Source organism: Thermobia domestica, chromosome 5, assembly GCF_964235325.1.
Source record: "Thermobia domestica chromosome 5, izTheDome1.hap1.1, whole genome shotgun sequence".
Taxonomy (NCBI): Eukaryota; Metazoa; Arthropoda; class Insecta; order Zygentoma; family Lepismatidae; genus Thermobia; species Thermobia domestica.
This window is the reverse complement of record NC_137458.1, coordinates 294,229,460-294,246,843: the sequence shown is the minus strand read 5'-3', so window position 1 is coordinate 294,246,843 and position 17,384 is coordinate 294,229,460. Positions and strand designations below refer to the sequence as shown.

Below are 17,384 nucleotides of genomic sequence, written 5' to 3'. Positions count from 1 at the left end.
AATGCTATTGCTTAAACTTATGGCTGTCTTTTATTACTATATCAACCTTACTGGCTTTCTCATTTGTAATATTAAATGTATCTTCCCTTTCCTCAGTGACTTGAGCCAGTATATGCAAGGTGAGCAAATTAGCTTGTCTATGCATGCAGGAACAAGTTTAAACAAGCACAGTCTGCATCCACCATGCAGTTGCTGTCTGTACAGCGGTGAACACTTCTAAATGGTACAGCCATATGGAGATTTACGGCTAAGGTGTACCATTTAGAAGTGTCCACCGCTGTACAATCATTCAGTGTCTAGAGCCTTTGCTAAGAGGATGTGTGCTGTATTGTTTTCCTTCTAAGGTGGATAGTTAAACACGTTCTTGTTAGTGTTCCTAAGCCATTATAGTACACCATCGTATAAGTGGAAAGCAGTTATTACCCTTACATGGAACAGTTTTGTATCTAATATAATTTAGCGGAACTTGGTATTTTTGAGTAGTTCATTTACAAGTAAAACTATAAATTGATTGAAGAAGAGAGTGTGAGTTTTGTATCAATATGGAAGTGGAAACTACTAAAAAGTGCAGTGCTATAAGAGTGCAGTGTTGTAATCCATTGAAGAAATCAAATCATTGTATTAGAGACAGAAAAAAACTGAGAAAGGTTACAACGTGGATGACTGAGTTATTTCTACAAATACCAAATGGCTCCATGATTTGTGATAGATGTAGGAAAGATGTAGGCAAATTAAAAAATACAGGGCCAATCGGTGAGGCTGAAGATGATGATTCTTCTGGGTCGGATGTAATCATTCCGGATAAAGACCCAAACTTCACTACAAATTCAATAGTTGTTGAAACACTTAACACATCACTTCAAAAACTAGGTGAGTCCCCTATTGATAAGAAAAAATTAACATCAAAGCACTATGCCAAATCAAAAGTGAAAAAAATCTCCGTGGCGATGACACGTAACCTGTTTGTTGCTGCTGAAACTTCATCAGATAGTGATACAGACTGTGACGAATCTGTTCTCCAAAATCTCAAAACTAACTTTGTTAATTCTACAAGTAGGGCAAAAAAACTAATGATTCTAACAAGTTTACCTGAAAAGTGGGGTATCAGGAAAATAATGCGCGAATTTAATGCTCCTAATTACCTTGTTCGATAATCCAAACAAATTTTGAAAGAAAAAGGATTTATGGAAGGCCCAAACCCAAAACCAGGGAAGTGTTTACCAATAGAAACTGTCACAAATGTACGTTCATTTTATGAAAACGATGAAGTTAGCCGGGTAATGCCAGGTATTAAAGATTGCGTAACGGTTACAGAACCAAATGGAAGTAAAACAAAAGTATCAAAAAGACTTATTTTGTGTAACCTTAAAGAAGCTTACAAACATTTTAAAGACATGTATCGTAACATAAAAATAGGTTTCTCTAAATTTGCTGAGTTGAGACCAAAACATTGTGTATTAGCAGGACAGAGTGGCACACACTCAGTTTGTGTGTGCACAACTCACCAAAACATAAAATTAATGATAGAAAACGCCAAACTAAATAGAGTAACCAATTGCAACTTAAGCAATTACAAGCAATGCATTGCAAAAATGCTTTGCAACCCATCATCAATTGATTGCAACATAAGAAACTGCGAATATTGCCCAGGAGAAAGTGTAATACGTAAACTTTTACAAGACTCTCTTGATGAAAATTTAATTGAACGAGTTCAATTTCGCCAGTGGGTGTCAGTTGACCGTTGTAACCTGGAAATCGTACAGAAAACGTCCGAAGAATTTATAGATTTATTCTGCAGTCAGATGTCCTCTTTGGTTCGGCATGACTTTATTGCCAAGCAACAAAGAGCGTTTCTAAACTCCACAAAAGAAAATCTTAATGGATCGGAATTTGTTGTTACATGTGATTTTTCAGAAAATTATAGTATAGTTCTACAGGATGAAGCTCAGAGTTACCACTGGACAAGCCAACAGGTTACTATACATCCCTTTGTTATATATTACAAAGAGGAAGACAAAATTGAACATGTGAGCTTTGTCATAGTTTCTGATTGCCTAGAGCACAATACTACTGCTGTGTACACCTTTCAAAAGAAGCTAATTTCATATCTAACAAACAAATTTCAGACACTTCCAAAAAAGATTTACTATTTTTCAGACGGTTCTGCTGCTCAATACAAAAATAAGAAAAACTTTCTGAACCTTTGCCTTCATGAGGAAGACTTCAACATCAAAGCCGAGTGGCACTTTTCAGCCACAGCACATGGGAAGGGGCCTTGCAACGGAGTAGGGGGTTCCGTGAAGAGACTGGCAACTCGTGCAAGTTTGCAAAGGCCGTACCACAACCAGATCCAAACCCCACGAGATCTATTTGATTGGGCAGTAGATAACATAACAAACATAGATTTTGCCTATTCCACTCAAGAAGATTATGTTGCTTCAGAAATGTTCTTAAAAAGCCGGCTTGAAGCAGCGTTAACAATCAAAGGAACACAGCAATTTCATGCATTCATTCCCAAAACTACATCGAAATTATTAGTGAAACACTTTTCAGATGATGTGCAAGGTTGGGAGAGGGAGGTAACTACATCGCCGGACAAACTGAAGCTACAAGATATATCAGGCTATGTTACCACTGTGTATGACAACAACTGGTGGCTTGGGTACATTTTAGACAAAAAAGAAGAACTTGATGGAGTGAAAATAACTTTTCTTTATCCGTGTGGACCAGCTACATCATTCTTCTACCCAACACACGCGGACGTCCTGTGGGTGTCAGTTGTGGATATTCTCACAAATGTAAATCCGTTTACTCCGACTGGGAGAACATACACTCTTGTTGAAAGTGATGTAAGCCAAACCCAATTGGCTTTTTCAAAATATAATCTGTAAAGGTCCGAGATATTTTTTTTGGGAAACTGCTTTCAACTCAAAACTTCCTCAGGTTAGTTATTGTTACTTTATATTTTATATGTAGTTGTTTAAAAATTAGCGTTAGTACCTATTATGTTAAATTCATATTTGTTGAAGATATGTTTGGTCCAAATACCCAAATATAGGCTATTAGTGGAAAACAGGTTTCAGAAATATTTTTTTTTTTTTTTTAACAATGAACCCATCATCATCCCATATTTATACTTTGCCATTTGATTTACAACAGTACCAAGTATTTATGGAAATATTTTCAAAATTTTAAATTATGTACTTTTTGGAAAAAATTTAAATCAAAATTTTAATTCGTATTTTGAAAAAAAATTTTTTATTAGAACCTATGTTGTGTTGTATATCACTGGAAAGAGCATACGAAATGCTGCAAAACGACACCTTTTCCAGCTCTCTAGCTCAACTATTACAGTTCCTAGAGCGATTTAAAGAAAGTCTGTTCACGTTTTTTTGGCTAGTATTTGCAAATTTTACATCCCCATATTTCAGAAAATGTTTGAGATAAAACATTGAAATTTGGTATTTTCCTTGGTCTCAGCACCCACTATAACTATACCAAATTTTAACAAAATCTAAAATGGTGAGGTAAATTGGGTGTGTTGATTTGACATGGAATGGCTCCTCTACCCTAAAAGAGTATTTTACAATAATCTCAAAATGCGCACAATGAAGACGTCTAACTTACAACGATAATGTGTATATCATGTATTTATTTTGTTCATTTTTATTTATCATTTAGAGGACAAGTGCAATACTATCAAGCACAAGCTTTATATTAGAAGAAGAAGGAGAAGAAATGTCATTTTTAACGTCATGAATAATGTTGATTTGATGATGTCTTATCTTTGCGTTACTATGTGCAATTGCTTACTGATCTGTTGTTATGGTAATGGGTTGGTTGTCATGTAAGTGTTTATAGCTAATTATGATGATACCTAAGTCAGCCATTATCCAGTACAGACGTATGTAGTGCAAATGTAAAATTACTTGATATTAATGCGAAATATAGTGTCTTATTTAAGTGAAATAAATGTGTAGTGTGGCATGTCACAAAAATTATTAAAAAGACAAAAATTATGGGAAGTTCTGTAAATCTTTGTAAATCAAGTTGTAAGTTACAAATATTTCGCTTTGCGGATAATAGATGGCAGTGTTTCCGCTGCATAGTGTGTCGTTGTGCGACCACGCCCCTCCCCTCTTTTGCCGTGGTGTGTGAAGATCGCTACGGTAGCTTCATTCTTGGACCGAAGTTTTACGGCATGGGAACAGCTGCTTTAACAGGAGGGAGAAGAGTGTCTTTTGTGTGATCGAACGTGAAGAGTTATACATTTCCGTAGGATGGATTCTTGACTGAAATTTAACAGGAAAGAAAATGGAGTTAATGAATAGCGCCTTGCTAGTACTTCTATGGGATTAGTGGATTACTTTAAAATTCTGAACTTTGGAATTAAATTTCATTTGATCTTTGAAGTTAAATTATGTAGTTAGAATTTAATCCTATTTAACTTATATTAGTAGATTCTCTAAATGTCTTAAAAATTAATATAAATTAAATTAATCACTTTAACTTCTTAATTAAATTGAATGTTTTTTACATTAATTGTTTAAGGAAATTGATTAGAGAAAACGAAAATCTAAGTCGCATTTAACAAATTAATCGATGCATGTTATAACTTGTATTTTTCTGTTGGGTTTAATGTGCTTTAAGCCTTGCATAAAACGGGGACGTTAATCGCCACAGAGTTAAACGGGGACGTTTATCGTTTTGGAGTTGGGACATTAAATGTCGTGAAATTAAAGGTTTAACTTGAGGTGATAATAATTTTGAAGTAAAGGTTAGAGTAAATGGCACTAAAACTAAGAAATTAAAAATGACATAAAAGAGAGACGCTAAATCACAATTTAGGATTTTACAATTAAGTGGTTATTAATCAGTTATTATGGTTTCTAGTAACTGCTTCAGCTAAAATGTATTTAAAGCTGCATAAACGTAAAGTAGAAGTTTGCTAATTAATTTTGATTTAAAATTAAAATCTGCGAATTTTCAATTAAAACCTAAAACTTGTTAAATGGTTGTATTAAATTCTTAAAAGGAATGTGTGTTGTGAGTAGAGTCAGTCAAGTAGTCCTCTATTGTCTTCAGATAAATGAAGTAAGTGTCCTTGGAGAATTGGTAAGTACTCTATTTTCAATTCTTAAGTAGCTGAATTGGAATTTATGTACACTGCACTATTGTGAGTGAGTGTGAATATAAATTACATTCTAAAAGGGGAAATTAATACTAAAGTTAAGTCGAACTTATTAAATTAAATTCTTTTTTTCAAAGAATAAAAATAATATTAATTCCTTGACTTTCACATTTGATTTCTCGTGGATTACAAAATTTGTCATAGCGTTAAATTTGGTAACTTACAAATTGATCTTTTTTCATTTGACTGAACTTCTATTAAAAGAGTATATATTATTCATGAATGAAAGTATAAACGTAGTTTATCTCTTCTCCTACGTATTTGTTAATCAATTAATTGAAATTAAAATCCTGGAAAATTTAACTTTTGTTCTAGTTTTCATTTCAAATGCTTACAGTTACCTAATATTCGGAGCAAAATTTTTGTGCAGTGCACAATTGGTGAGAGTGGAGTATGAAAGAGTAGTATGGTATGTTATGTAAGAATTTTTTTTCAGCAACTTCTTAATGCGTGTATATATATATATATATATATATATATATATATATATATATATATATATATATATGTATGTATGTTTAATCTTGTGACTTTAAATTATTAAAGATGGATGAATAATTTTTTCGGTTGTACTCACCACAAGTTGCGAGGAAAATAAGCTCTCTAATTTGTGCGTTGATAATTATCTTCAAAACTAAAAAATTACATTAGTAGAACCGATGAGTTCTCATATATGCGATAGTAGTGATTGAAAATAATTTTAGTAGTGAAAAATAATTCGTCATTATATAGGTACGACTGCACTATTGTAATAATTCGAACTGTGGCAAAATGTTCAACGCTGTGCGACTGTCTTTTCCTTTACTGATGGTGAAATTCACATTGAAGGAATCCTTTACTGATGGTGAAATTCACACTGAAGGAACTTATTTTCAGACTGGAAGACATAAAGCAGAAAACAGCTTTTTATTTTATTTTATTTTATTTTTTATTTATTTATTTATTTATTTTTGTTCTTTAATTGTTTCCTCTTTCTTTAACTCTTCTCCTTTCTTACCTAATGAAGCATTTTAACGAAAATGTTTATAGTCCACTTCTTTACTATATGTGATAATGCTTACGTTGTTATATGGTAAGTACATATAAACAACAAAACTCGCTGTTTGCTTAATATTCAATGCTTCTTCCAACACTGAAAGCTTTATTAGACGTGGATCTACAGTTTAATATGTGATCCGAACAACACGCACTTCTCACCAAGAACAAAAACTTTTGCCAAATATGCTTTCCAATTAGAAAAATCTATTTAGCCACCTTAAAAAAAATGAAATGAAATCTTTGAATTTTACGTCCCACGGTTATGCCGGTTAGGCTAAAGGAGACGGTGGTGATGAGTAATGAATGAAATGGTGGAATGAAGAAAGTGGGAGGAAACGGGAGAACCCTGAGAAAACCCACGCACACGGTGTTTGTCCACCACAAAGTTCACTTGGCGGGGGCTGGGATCGAACCCAGGACCCCAAGCACCAGAGGTGAACGCTCTACCACTGAGCCACCGTGGCCCCCTTAGCCACCTTGCTTTTAAAAATCTTTATACAGAACTACATTAAAGGATTGTCTTTTTCAAATTTTTAAAGATTTAAAATATTGTTTCGTGCATTGTAAATAACCAGAGAGCTTTCATTAGAAAATAATTAAATATATAAAAATATAACCCTACTTACAGATTTCTGTAATTCCTGAATTTTCTTTTAAACATCCAAGCTTTCGACTTTCCCTTGGAGTCTTGGTCACGAAGGTTAAAAACAGGAAGAAAAAGAACAGAAACATCACGGAATAAAAATGGAACGGACTTACCAAGGAAAGAGCTGTGTTGTATGGAAACACGATGTCAAGTACGTCAGTAATCTCCAGACGAAGATGATGCAGACTAAAATATGGCAGAGTCAATTTGTGCACCTTTCTTGTTCCTTGTTGGAAGGGTGCCAATTCATGTTATTATTTTTATTGTCATGCCAATGCTGTGAAAATTTTGCAATTACCGCTTTCCATTCGTCACTCAACCATCCCTTGTCTAAATTTAATTTCGTCTTTCTCTTTAAACGAATAAGTAAATTTTCAAAAACCAGTCTCTCTACTTTATTTCTAGCTCCAAATAAAATTTTATAATCTTCTCCCCTGTGGTGAGTTTCTTTTATATGTTTCGAATAACCTAACACCGGATTTTTCGCTTTTGAATTTCTAATATGCTCCTTTACTCGGACTTTTAGATTTCTTTTCGTTTTGCCTATGTAACATTCTTGGCAACTGTATTTTATTTCATAAATACCCGATTTTTCATTGGGATCCGTATAATAACTCTTAAATTGGGTAATGTTTTTTCCAAAGTTTTGGAGGGAAGCAGAAAAATCTGACCACTGGTTGGGGACTCGAACCTCAATCTTCTGCATCCTAGACGTTACTAACACTGTAACACTGATACTGATAATGTTGAGAGGTAAAATATATAAAAAAAGTAAAAGCTTTATGTCCATTAAATGGGCCAGCACTATTTACAATACAAGAATTGAAAAGAAAATAGAAGTGTTTAGAAAATGTACTTTTACTTTACCCACCTGAATATGAATTAGAATCTGTATCCGAATATAACGCAGCAAGTCTTTTAAGTCTACCTTGAATAGACTTTGTAACTTGGGTCTTGCCCAGAGGAACGATTCCACTTGACATTAACTTCTTCTTTTCCTCGCCCATATTTTCTTTACCCGTTTCATTGACTTTGCTTTGGTTTACCTGCGCATCACTGAAAACTTTATCCACTGTGGTATCTGCAACAAAATTAACACATCTTTATTTAGAAAAATAAATTAAAACAAAAAGCAACATTAACAAAAAAATATTAATTAGCAATATAAACGTAACGTGCAATTACCAAATGAACGTAACGTAAAAAATGGGTATTAAAAAGAACGAGCAGAGTACAGTGGAAGAAAGAAAAAGTTGAGATTGAAAGAAGCGGTCTCTATGCTATGTCACTGTTGCCAGAACCAAACACACATCTAAGGTAGGTAGCCAGATTTTATCAATAAAATCTGATAAAACGTGCTTGTTCTTTTTAGTACCTATTTTTACGTTACGCTCTTTGGTGGTATGTATTTTGTTCCCATACCATATTTCTCTCACCCGCTTTCACCCTTGTTACCTTACTATTGGAGACTGAGCTAGCTCGTTGTTCCGATACATCTAGAGAATATTTAGCTTCCTCATGGGAGGATGTGTTGCTAAGTAACCAATTTTTGTTAATCTGAATCATCTCATGCGCCTACATGAAAGATATTCATTTAATAAGAAAAAATCAAACATCCCAGGGGAAAGGCATCTTAATTTTCCGTCTCCCTAATTACATCTTCTGAACTTTGGTTCTTTATATATTACAAGTAGCACGTGCTTAAGTGTTAGAAGTATCTGTGTTTGTCTCATATGTATGTACGCACTACTACAAGAAGACTAACAACATTAGACAATCTATTCCAGCAGGATTAAACCTATCAAATTATTACAGCAATGAATGACATACCTTTTAGCGCCATAAAAATTGGTTTTGCTCCATTTTTCGAAAACTACGCATGAGAATTTACCTTTAAGTGTCACTTTGTTTAGTTCGATATGATCTATTGTGTGATATGTTATATTTTGACAATGTTATAGTTGAACAGAAATTAACGCCATATTAAACAGGGCCCGGATCTTGTTGTCCTAAAATTTTCTAAAAAGCGGCCTATAAAATGACACTAAAATTCCTGTAAAATGGCCCTAAAATTCACAAAAATTGACCTTAAAACTTAGGTTTTTTAAAGCGTTTATTTCGTTAAACAATTTTAGTCACCATACCCCACTCATTTTCAAAAGTTTTGTTTCAATTAGTTGCAGCCCATTGATCATTTGGGTCCACTGATCAGTCTATTGTACAGCATTGTACGTACTGAAAGCGTCAATTCACTCCCGAGTTGAAACTAGAAAACACACTTAAAGAATAAAAGTTCGCAAGTGGAGACAGTATACACGAGAATAACAGATAAAAACTCTGTTTAAAATTTTGTACGGCTTCTAATCTATTTTTAGTTATTCACATAATCACATCCTATGTGGTCAACAACCCAAAACCATCTGCTTTGGCTCCTACCAACCCCCACCCTCGTCAACCAGCTAGAGCTTAGTGTTCATTAACCTGTTAAGAATGCAGTTTTTCCACCCCAATAGTCAAGAAGCAGAAAAAGAGATTATTTAACTTCGTGTGTTTCAAATCTGTAAAGTGTTAATTTTAAGATTTCCTTATTTAGAAGAAAAAGAATAAAAATACCATAAGTGACCTAAAAGTTACCTTAAATTATATTTTTTAAAAAATGACCTGAAACTTCAAAACAGCAAAAAGTGACCAAAAGTTGATCCTAAAAAAATATTTTTTGAACCTAGAGTTGATGGATAACGTTTTTATTTAAACTTGCCTTGTTCTATGCGTAACAGAAAAAAGTTGACTACTCAACAAGATCCGGGTCCTGCTTATAATAAATCATAATTTGGGGTTATATCTCATTAGCCAAGCTGTATACTGTCGCTTGGCTAGTGCCATACTCAAGACTCTGATGACACTATACTTCAGTATTAGTTCACGTTACTAGGTAGCGTAATTGCCGTACAGTATCAATTTTTAGGATTACAAACAACTGTTTATCTCCAAAACTACGCATGAAGATTACATTACCTACATCATTTTGTTTAAATTGATGCGCTCTACTGATTTGTATATGCCTCTTCTTTGGACATGTTTTACCGTTAAAGACTAACAATATTGTAGAAAAAAATCAAATATTTCAGTTTAACGTCTCACGTTTATGACCCTTAGCCTAAGGGAGACCGATGATTAAGGTAAGTGTATGACGATGGAAGAATCGGTGAAATGAGAATGTGGGAGAAAATGGGAGTATTCCGAGAAAACCTACGAACACGATGTTGTCCAACACAGACTTACTTGGCTGGAGATCGAACCAGGAACCTCACACACTAAAGGTAAGAGCTCTACCACTGCACAACTGCTCTCCTTGTTATCCTTACAAATTGTACCAATGTGGGTATCAGTTCTATCTCGTTTCCGATGGCATTAATGTTCATTTATTTCGTCCTTACATTATCTACGACAGTGCATGTAATTGTAAAATGTCAGAGCATAGTAGAAAAGATATCGAAACATAAGCTCAAGAAAGCACAAAGTGGAAAAATAATGAAGTTCCCCATCTTCTCTTAGATTGCAGTAAATAACAACGCGACAATGTAAAAACCGAAATCAAATTTTCGGTTAGATCAATAAGCCTTACAGATACACAAGGATGATTGTATATAATCTCCGCCGTTGTTTGGACATTTGCATCAGTTTGTACAGTCACCGCTGGTTCTGGTCTTAGATCGTCTTAATGCTCTCCCAACCATCACGAAGTCTTGCATACTACTTATACACGTTCTTACGGCTCAATTAATCATATCGTAAATAGTTTGAATTACTTGAAGCGTCTCTGTTGCACTTTCACCCAATTTCAAACAGAGTTTAACGTTGGCATGTTGCTCCATTGCTCCTTTTCTGACCGATTTGCAGCACGTAGTATATATACTTCTTCGTATATGGCGCTGGTAGTTACGTAGCAAAGAAGTCGGTCACCTTTTCCACTGGATAGACTGTACAATTATAATGATACAAGATGTAAACATGTTAAAAGAATTTCTAAAATTTCATTAAATAAAGCGTGGGCTAAAAATGATAATTTTACTTATTAATGTATAATAGCATAATAACATACAAGTACGCAAACGAAAATGAATAAGTTAAGCTCTTATAAAATTTACTTATGTTTCAAATGTTCCCAGAATCATCGTATTTTCGTCTCATATGCTCAAAACGTTAGAAATCTTGTGGAGAAGTGCCGGTTTTCGAACCTCGTTCTAATTTCGGAACCAATCTGTTCCTAATTTCATTCCGAAAACCCTCATGTGTGGGAAGCATTGAAATCCTCTACCACATTGTATTTCATTCTTGTTCCTTTCGATACATAAATTACATCCTCGAGTTCAGAATAGATACGTTAATGGAGAATTGCTGAAAAATCTTTAGGGATTATACCGATTTTCCTCTGCAGCTTCCATAAAGCTTGATTGATTTTCCTTTTACGGGCGCTAGAAAGCAATTTAACTAAATCCCGCTTTTAGAAACGTTATTGTTGTGAATTTGCGACTTTCGACCAGAAAACCAAAATATTGTGTATTTTTTAAATATTTTCCACTAATTTTATCCACTTCTATACAAAGAACGGCTGTTCTGCTAGTATCCAGAGTTTTTTTTACTGAATATACTTGTAATTTCCTTTGACTTTTGCTGCAGCATGTAATTTTCAGATACCTTTTTCGATAGGCTGAACAATGTTTTCAAGTTTGCACATTACTTTTAAGTTCCACGCTAGAAATCTGTGTCCACCAAAATGAACCAAATCTACCCAATCAAGAAATTCTCACTAAATAAGCACCAAATTTTTAAGGTTTTCATTCATTATCCTTACACAAAATGAAATGAAATCTTTCAGTTGTACGTACGTACGTACGTATATATATATATATATATATATATATATATATATATATATATATACTAGTAAGTTTACAGTAGACAACATCGTGTCCGTGTTTGTTTGTGTGTGTGTGTACACACACACACACACACACACACACAAACAAACAAACAAACAAACAAACACGGACACGATGTTGTCCACCATAAACTTACTTGTATGAGAATCGACAATCAGGGATTCCCACACACCAGAGGTAAGCACTCTACCTCACCCCACCCCTGAGCCACTGTGCTCCCCCTCCTGTTATCTTTACAAATTGTACCAACGTAGGTATCAGTTCTTTCTCGTTCCCTGACAGCATTAATGTTCATTTATTTCGTTTTTACATTATCTACGACAGAGCACGTAATTTTCTTTAAAATGTAAAAGCATAGTAGAAAAGATATCGAAACGTAAGAACACAATGAAAAGAATGTAAATATTAATGCGACAATGTAAAAACTTGCTGAAACTATGAAATTTTGTTAATCAAGATTAAAGCAAGTAAAATCACGAATTATCTTTGATAAAAATATATATTTAAAAAAAGCTAGAGTCAATGTTAGAAAAAATCTCATCCATAACAAATGAATCAATGGCGAGCAGAAACCTTTATAGCATAGAAAAACAAGTGAAAGCTATCGACTTAAATATGAATTTGTATTTTTACTTATTTGTACGTTCTCTACAAACATATTCTTTAACATCTCTTATATTCTTCATTTATAGTTCTAGATCCAGTATAGTAAAATGTATTCACATTAAAAAAAAAAAAAAAAAAAATTAGAGAACGTACAGCCACAAAATTTCATTTTTACATCCTTGAAAGAATTGTTCTCTAGTGCAGTATCATGTGCATATATTTAAGAGTGTTGAGTGTTTTGTTTTATTACTGGTGCATTTTTGTCGTTCTAAAATGCCTCAGCTATTGGCTGCCAAGTTAAGATTGATTTTTAAAGGAGCTGAAAAAGAGGGAATTGTTACAGATTGTGAAATAATGCAATATGAACCATATAATGAAGTGATTCATATGAGCGAGAACTACCAAGCCTCAAGGATTAGTAGTAGCCATATACGAAGTACGAAGCATGTTTCAAGTTTTATATTTAGAAAACAAGTCTTCATACATAAATGTTTGACTTCTTCTGCTAGTGTTCAAGGTGAAAATTTTGAATTTTGCTACAAATATAGCTTTTGCCATTCTGCAAGCTGTATACCATCAAATAAAGTGTACCATACTACTGAGAATTTTTTTTCTCGAAAATGAAAATAATAACAATAAGTGATCGGTCAAGTCAATTCTTGGGGACTATCCACTATGTTTTATTCTGGACGAAACGACAGACTAAGAAAAAATATGTACTAAGTATTCTGGTTGCTCCCTTAACTGATGATCCGGTGAAGCCAATGTTTTTGATATATTGCATAGATAAAACTAACCGTACAAATGATGCAGGGGTTGAACGACACTTGCAACATTTTTATGGCCAGAAAGTATTAAAGTGACAAAGTCTGCTTTACCTAACCGACCAGGCAGTATATATGCTGCCTACGTTCAATCGCGGAATTATCTGTACAGCAAAATGCGATATATTACATGAATACCATGCGCATTACACCGTTAAGAGAATGTATGAGGAAACAACGGGGACCTATCCTCCAGGTCTAGTTATTACAAGATGGGACGATTAGTATTCAATTGTGGAAATTCTAATAAAATAAAGGGCTTTCTTAGAAACCTTGATCTGTCAGAAGCAGTCAATGATCAATGCTTAGAAACTTATAACTGGAGAAAACACCAGTAAGAACCTGCATGAAGTTCGTGGTTATAAAATACTTTTCGACTGTAAAACGAAGTAGGAGGCAGTGATGATTTCAAGGGGTGGCCCGAAGTCACGAAATGCCCCCTCCAGGACTATATATCCTATTGTGTTCAATGTGGATTCCTAGTATTTTCGTAATACTATTTTCACCCCAACATACTGAAATCCTCCATCTCCCAGAAAATATGAAATCCTCACTGGTCGGAGACACAGTGAGTTTACAAGCAGGAACAATGGAATATATTTCAAGCTGCAAATATAGATTGCAGCAATCAGCAAAACTACGTTTGAAAGAAGTTTAAAAAAAAAAAAAAAAAAAAAAAAAACCGAGACATCAAACTAAGTAACGGGCCTGAGTTTGACGGAAAACAAGGTATCTCCTTTGGTGTCTATAGGTGTTGAACGCTCTTTCTCGCAGTATAAAGTAGTCCTGGCAAACAAAAAGTTTGAAATTTTTCAACATTGAGACAATGAATGTTGTCAAACTCAATTTATTTCTATTTCATTCTTCCACGCCTTGAAATGTCAACAAATCGAATGTCAAATTATGATATTCATTTCATTTTTCGATTTTCAATTAAAGACACATTTTATTTCTCAAGTGATCAAATATCAACACGCATGGGAAAAAATGAAATACTTCAGTTTAACGTCCAGCGATTATGCCCTTCAAGCTGAGGAATATTATGATTAAGACAAGAGAAGGATGGAAGAATTGGTGGAATGAGGATGTGGGAGGAAAGGGGGTACCCCGAGAACAGGATGCTGTCCACCACAAACTTACTTGGCCGGGGATCGAACCAAGAACCCCCACACACCAAAGGTAAGCGCTCTTCCAATGAGTCACCGTGACACCCCTGCTCTAGACGCATGGAATTTGGTGCAAAAATATTAAGATTGTGCAACATATTTCCACCAAAAACGGTGTTTGTTCCACCTACCAATTCCAGTACTGTTTCTTCACCAAATATCGTAGCCCCTAGCTGTAACTGCCGGGGACTCAGTTTCTGCGCTATATGAAGGGCATTGTGGCATAGCTTATCCATCAACTATCTAAAATTTTAATACTGTTCACTAGGAAAATAACTCAGTTAATGACAGGATCAAAGATAATAAGGATATCGAGGATTCCTACCATGCTCCAATTTTTTCTTCCTTTTTAATTTACTAACTTAATTAAAGCCTCGATATCTATTATCTTTAATCCTTTCATTAACTCAGTTATTTTCTTATATACACAACCTCTAATTAAAATCAATTAAACAAACAAACAAAAAAGACAATTCTTTACAAAAAATAAACCGAATCAAACAAATAACTGTTTGCATTTTTAATTTTAATCACAGAACACAATGCTAACCACAAATAAACATTATTTTCCTTTGTTATGCATGTTTCCTCTAAAGGCGTTATTTCGTTATAGCAAAACATCAGTTAGAGAAGTAAGTATACAGAACACGGCGAAATATACGGCTAACCCCTGGTAATCAACCAAATCGTCTTGAGTAAAATACATTTACAAAATGCACTTAAAATACAATTATAACAAAAAATAAATAAATAATCGGAAATATAAAATAAGTTTTCATCTCACCTTTAAACTGAACCGCATTTATTTTGTCACTCACGACCGACGTATTATCTTCCTTGGAAGCACTACGCAAAAGCTCAACTGGCTCTGTAGTGTTCTTAGATTCTTCATTTGAAGCAGTTTCTTTCAGAGGACTACGCATTTTTTTAACCTCTGGTGATTCTATATTCATTAGGTTGGCTTTAAGCTGCTCTCTTCTCGCTTGGGCTCTTTCAAGCATACGCTGTATAATGTAAAAAATAAAAATTATTAAAAAGTGTACATACAGAAATTATAGGTGAAATGACATCAACAATAACTAAATACAAGAAAGAATATTGATTACATTATCAATATGATTCTAATATGTATATATATAAAAAAGTGCTATATTTAGACTCACACATTCTACATTAAAGCACGCAATTGAAAATGAACACAACTTAATTTAGCCGAAAACTACAGAAGAAAAACGTTATATTTCAATTCTCTTTTGGCCTACTACAACAGTTTCTCCAACTATACTGCTGAAATTCCTTCGGAACTGACAATACTTTAACGCTTTAACGACTGGATCAACGATTCGTACCAGTCACTTACGGAACCTATTTAGTGATGGAACGGACTCATAGTTGATACAATAGCAAAAAACTCACATGGACAACGCTCACATTGCATTATTACACGAAAACTTAACTAGCAGCACCAATAATTTCTCCCGCAATTTGGGACTGTATACTTCCAATGTTTATTTACTTTTCAGTTTTACCGTCTCACAAGTGTGGCCATTAGGTCAAATGACACGATGATTCAATGCCTGGTATCAGAGTTGGCTGGTTTAAACCAAGGTGGTTTAAACCAAAAAAACGAAAAATGTCCGTAAAAGTGTAACTAATATCGTAAAATCTTGATGAACACACATTTGTGGGTTATCACGTTTCACTCCCATATATTATTCGTACTATATTCAGACCTAAATTCCCTATTCTTTACTCAAAGAGATTACATTACTAAAGCAACTTTTTTTATGTAACTTTATAGATGTTTCTTATGTGATTTTTTTATAGTTTGTTATTATTGTTATGCAACCAAAGGAAAATTATAAACATTGTTTCGTTTTAATAATGTTTACTATTGATAAAATACATCGAAAGCCGTACCATTTGGGGAGGGGGGTCATACAAACCCCACGAGAGCCAATTATTGAAATAACAAGAATCTTTGGTATCTATTTATGTATAAATGGGTCAGAGCCAAAGTGGACTCAAATAATTCGTATCTTTATTCACTTTTCTTACTGATATGCAAAGTAAGTCGTTACATTTCTTTTACTTGGACTAATAAAAGTCGTAGTGAACTGACTTGGACTAAATTAGTTCTTCTGTACTCTGTAGTACTTCAAATTGTCCATATGTAATTCTGTACAATGGATCCACTTGTGCAATTGTTTATCTTTTTGTCCTTCTGTACTAATGACTCTTGACGATTATATTAACAAATATGTAAAGATCAGTCAACGTATTTTTACCAGGAGTCCTTCGTGAGTGAGTCGGCAGACGTATCGTATTTGTGGCCAATTAGTCCCGGTTTCGAGTTCAAATGGAGGACAATTTCTCTTGGGTGTAAGCCGAGAAGCGGTTTGGATTTCGCTTTAAGCTTATGTGGCCCTTTCCAGCATAACCCGGTTGTTGCATACTAACACTAAGGCAAAACAAGCTTACTTCTGTCCATATGTGATGTAAATACGTAGAGCAAATTATTTAAACCAAAAAAAAAAAAAAAAAAAAACTGGTTTAAACCAAAAAAAACCTGGTTTTTTGGTTTTTTAAATAAAAACCATGGTTTTTGCCAACCCTGCCTGGTATTCACGTCCTTTGTCAGCTGCAAAGCTATATGGAACAAGATTGGCAACTTAAAGTGGGATATGAATCATTGTAATGTGTGTGATGTTTTCATACAGGCCTTTGTGCACCAAAAGCACGCGATTTAGCCAGTAGGTCAGCGAGGAGAGCAATGATAAAAAAAAGAATGGTTTAATGATCACACATAACACTCATATCCTAAGCGGGATTCGAATCCTCTCATAATACCAGCGCTGGGGAAAAACCTAACTTTAAAAAAACAGTCCAGTGGGTTTTTTTTGGTAAAATTGGGTTTTATTAAAGTTTGTACGCATATTTAAAGCCACATTTCTACTTAAAATACCATTT

General features: G+C 34.1%; 1 protein-coding gene across 1 annotated transcript in view; it reads right to left on the bottom strand.

Moving 5' to 3' along the window:
- The window catches only part of LOC145686709 (uncharacterized), a 102,599-nt gene that overhangs the window by 63,961 nt on the left and 21,254 nt on the right, over positions 1-17,384 (bottom strand). The window contains exons 2-3 of the mRNA XM_081760285.1: positions 15,199-15,418; positions 7,747-7,956 (exon numbers count right to left, since the gene is read on the bottom strand). Coding sequence (XP_081616411.1) covers positions 7,747-7,956; positions 15,199-15,418 — 430 coding nt within the window. The remainder of the gene's footprint in view (positions 1-7,746; positions 7,957-15,198; positions 15,419-17,384) is intronic.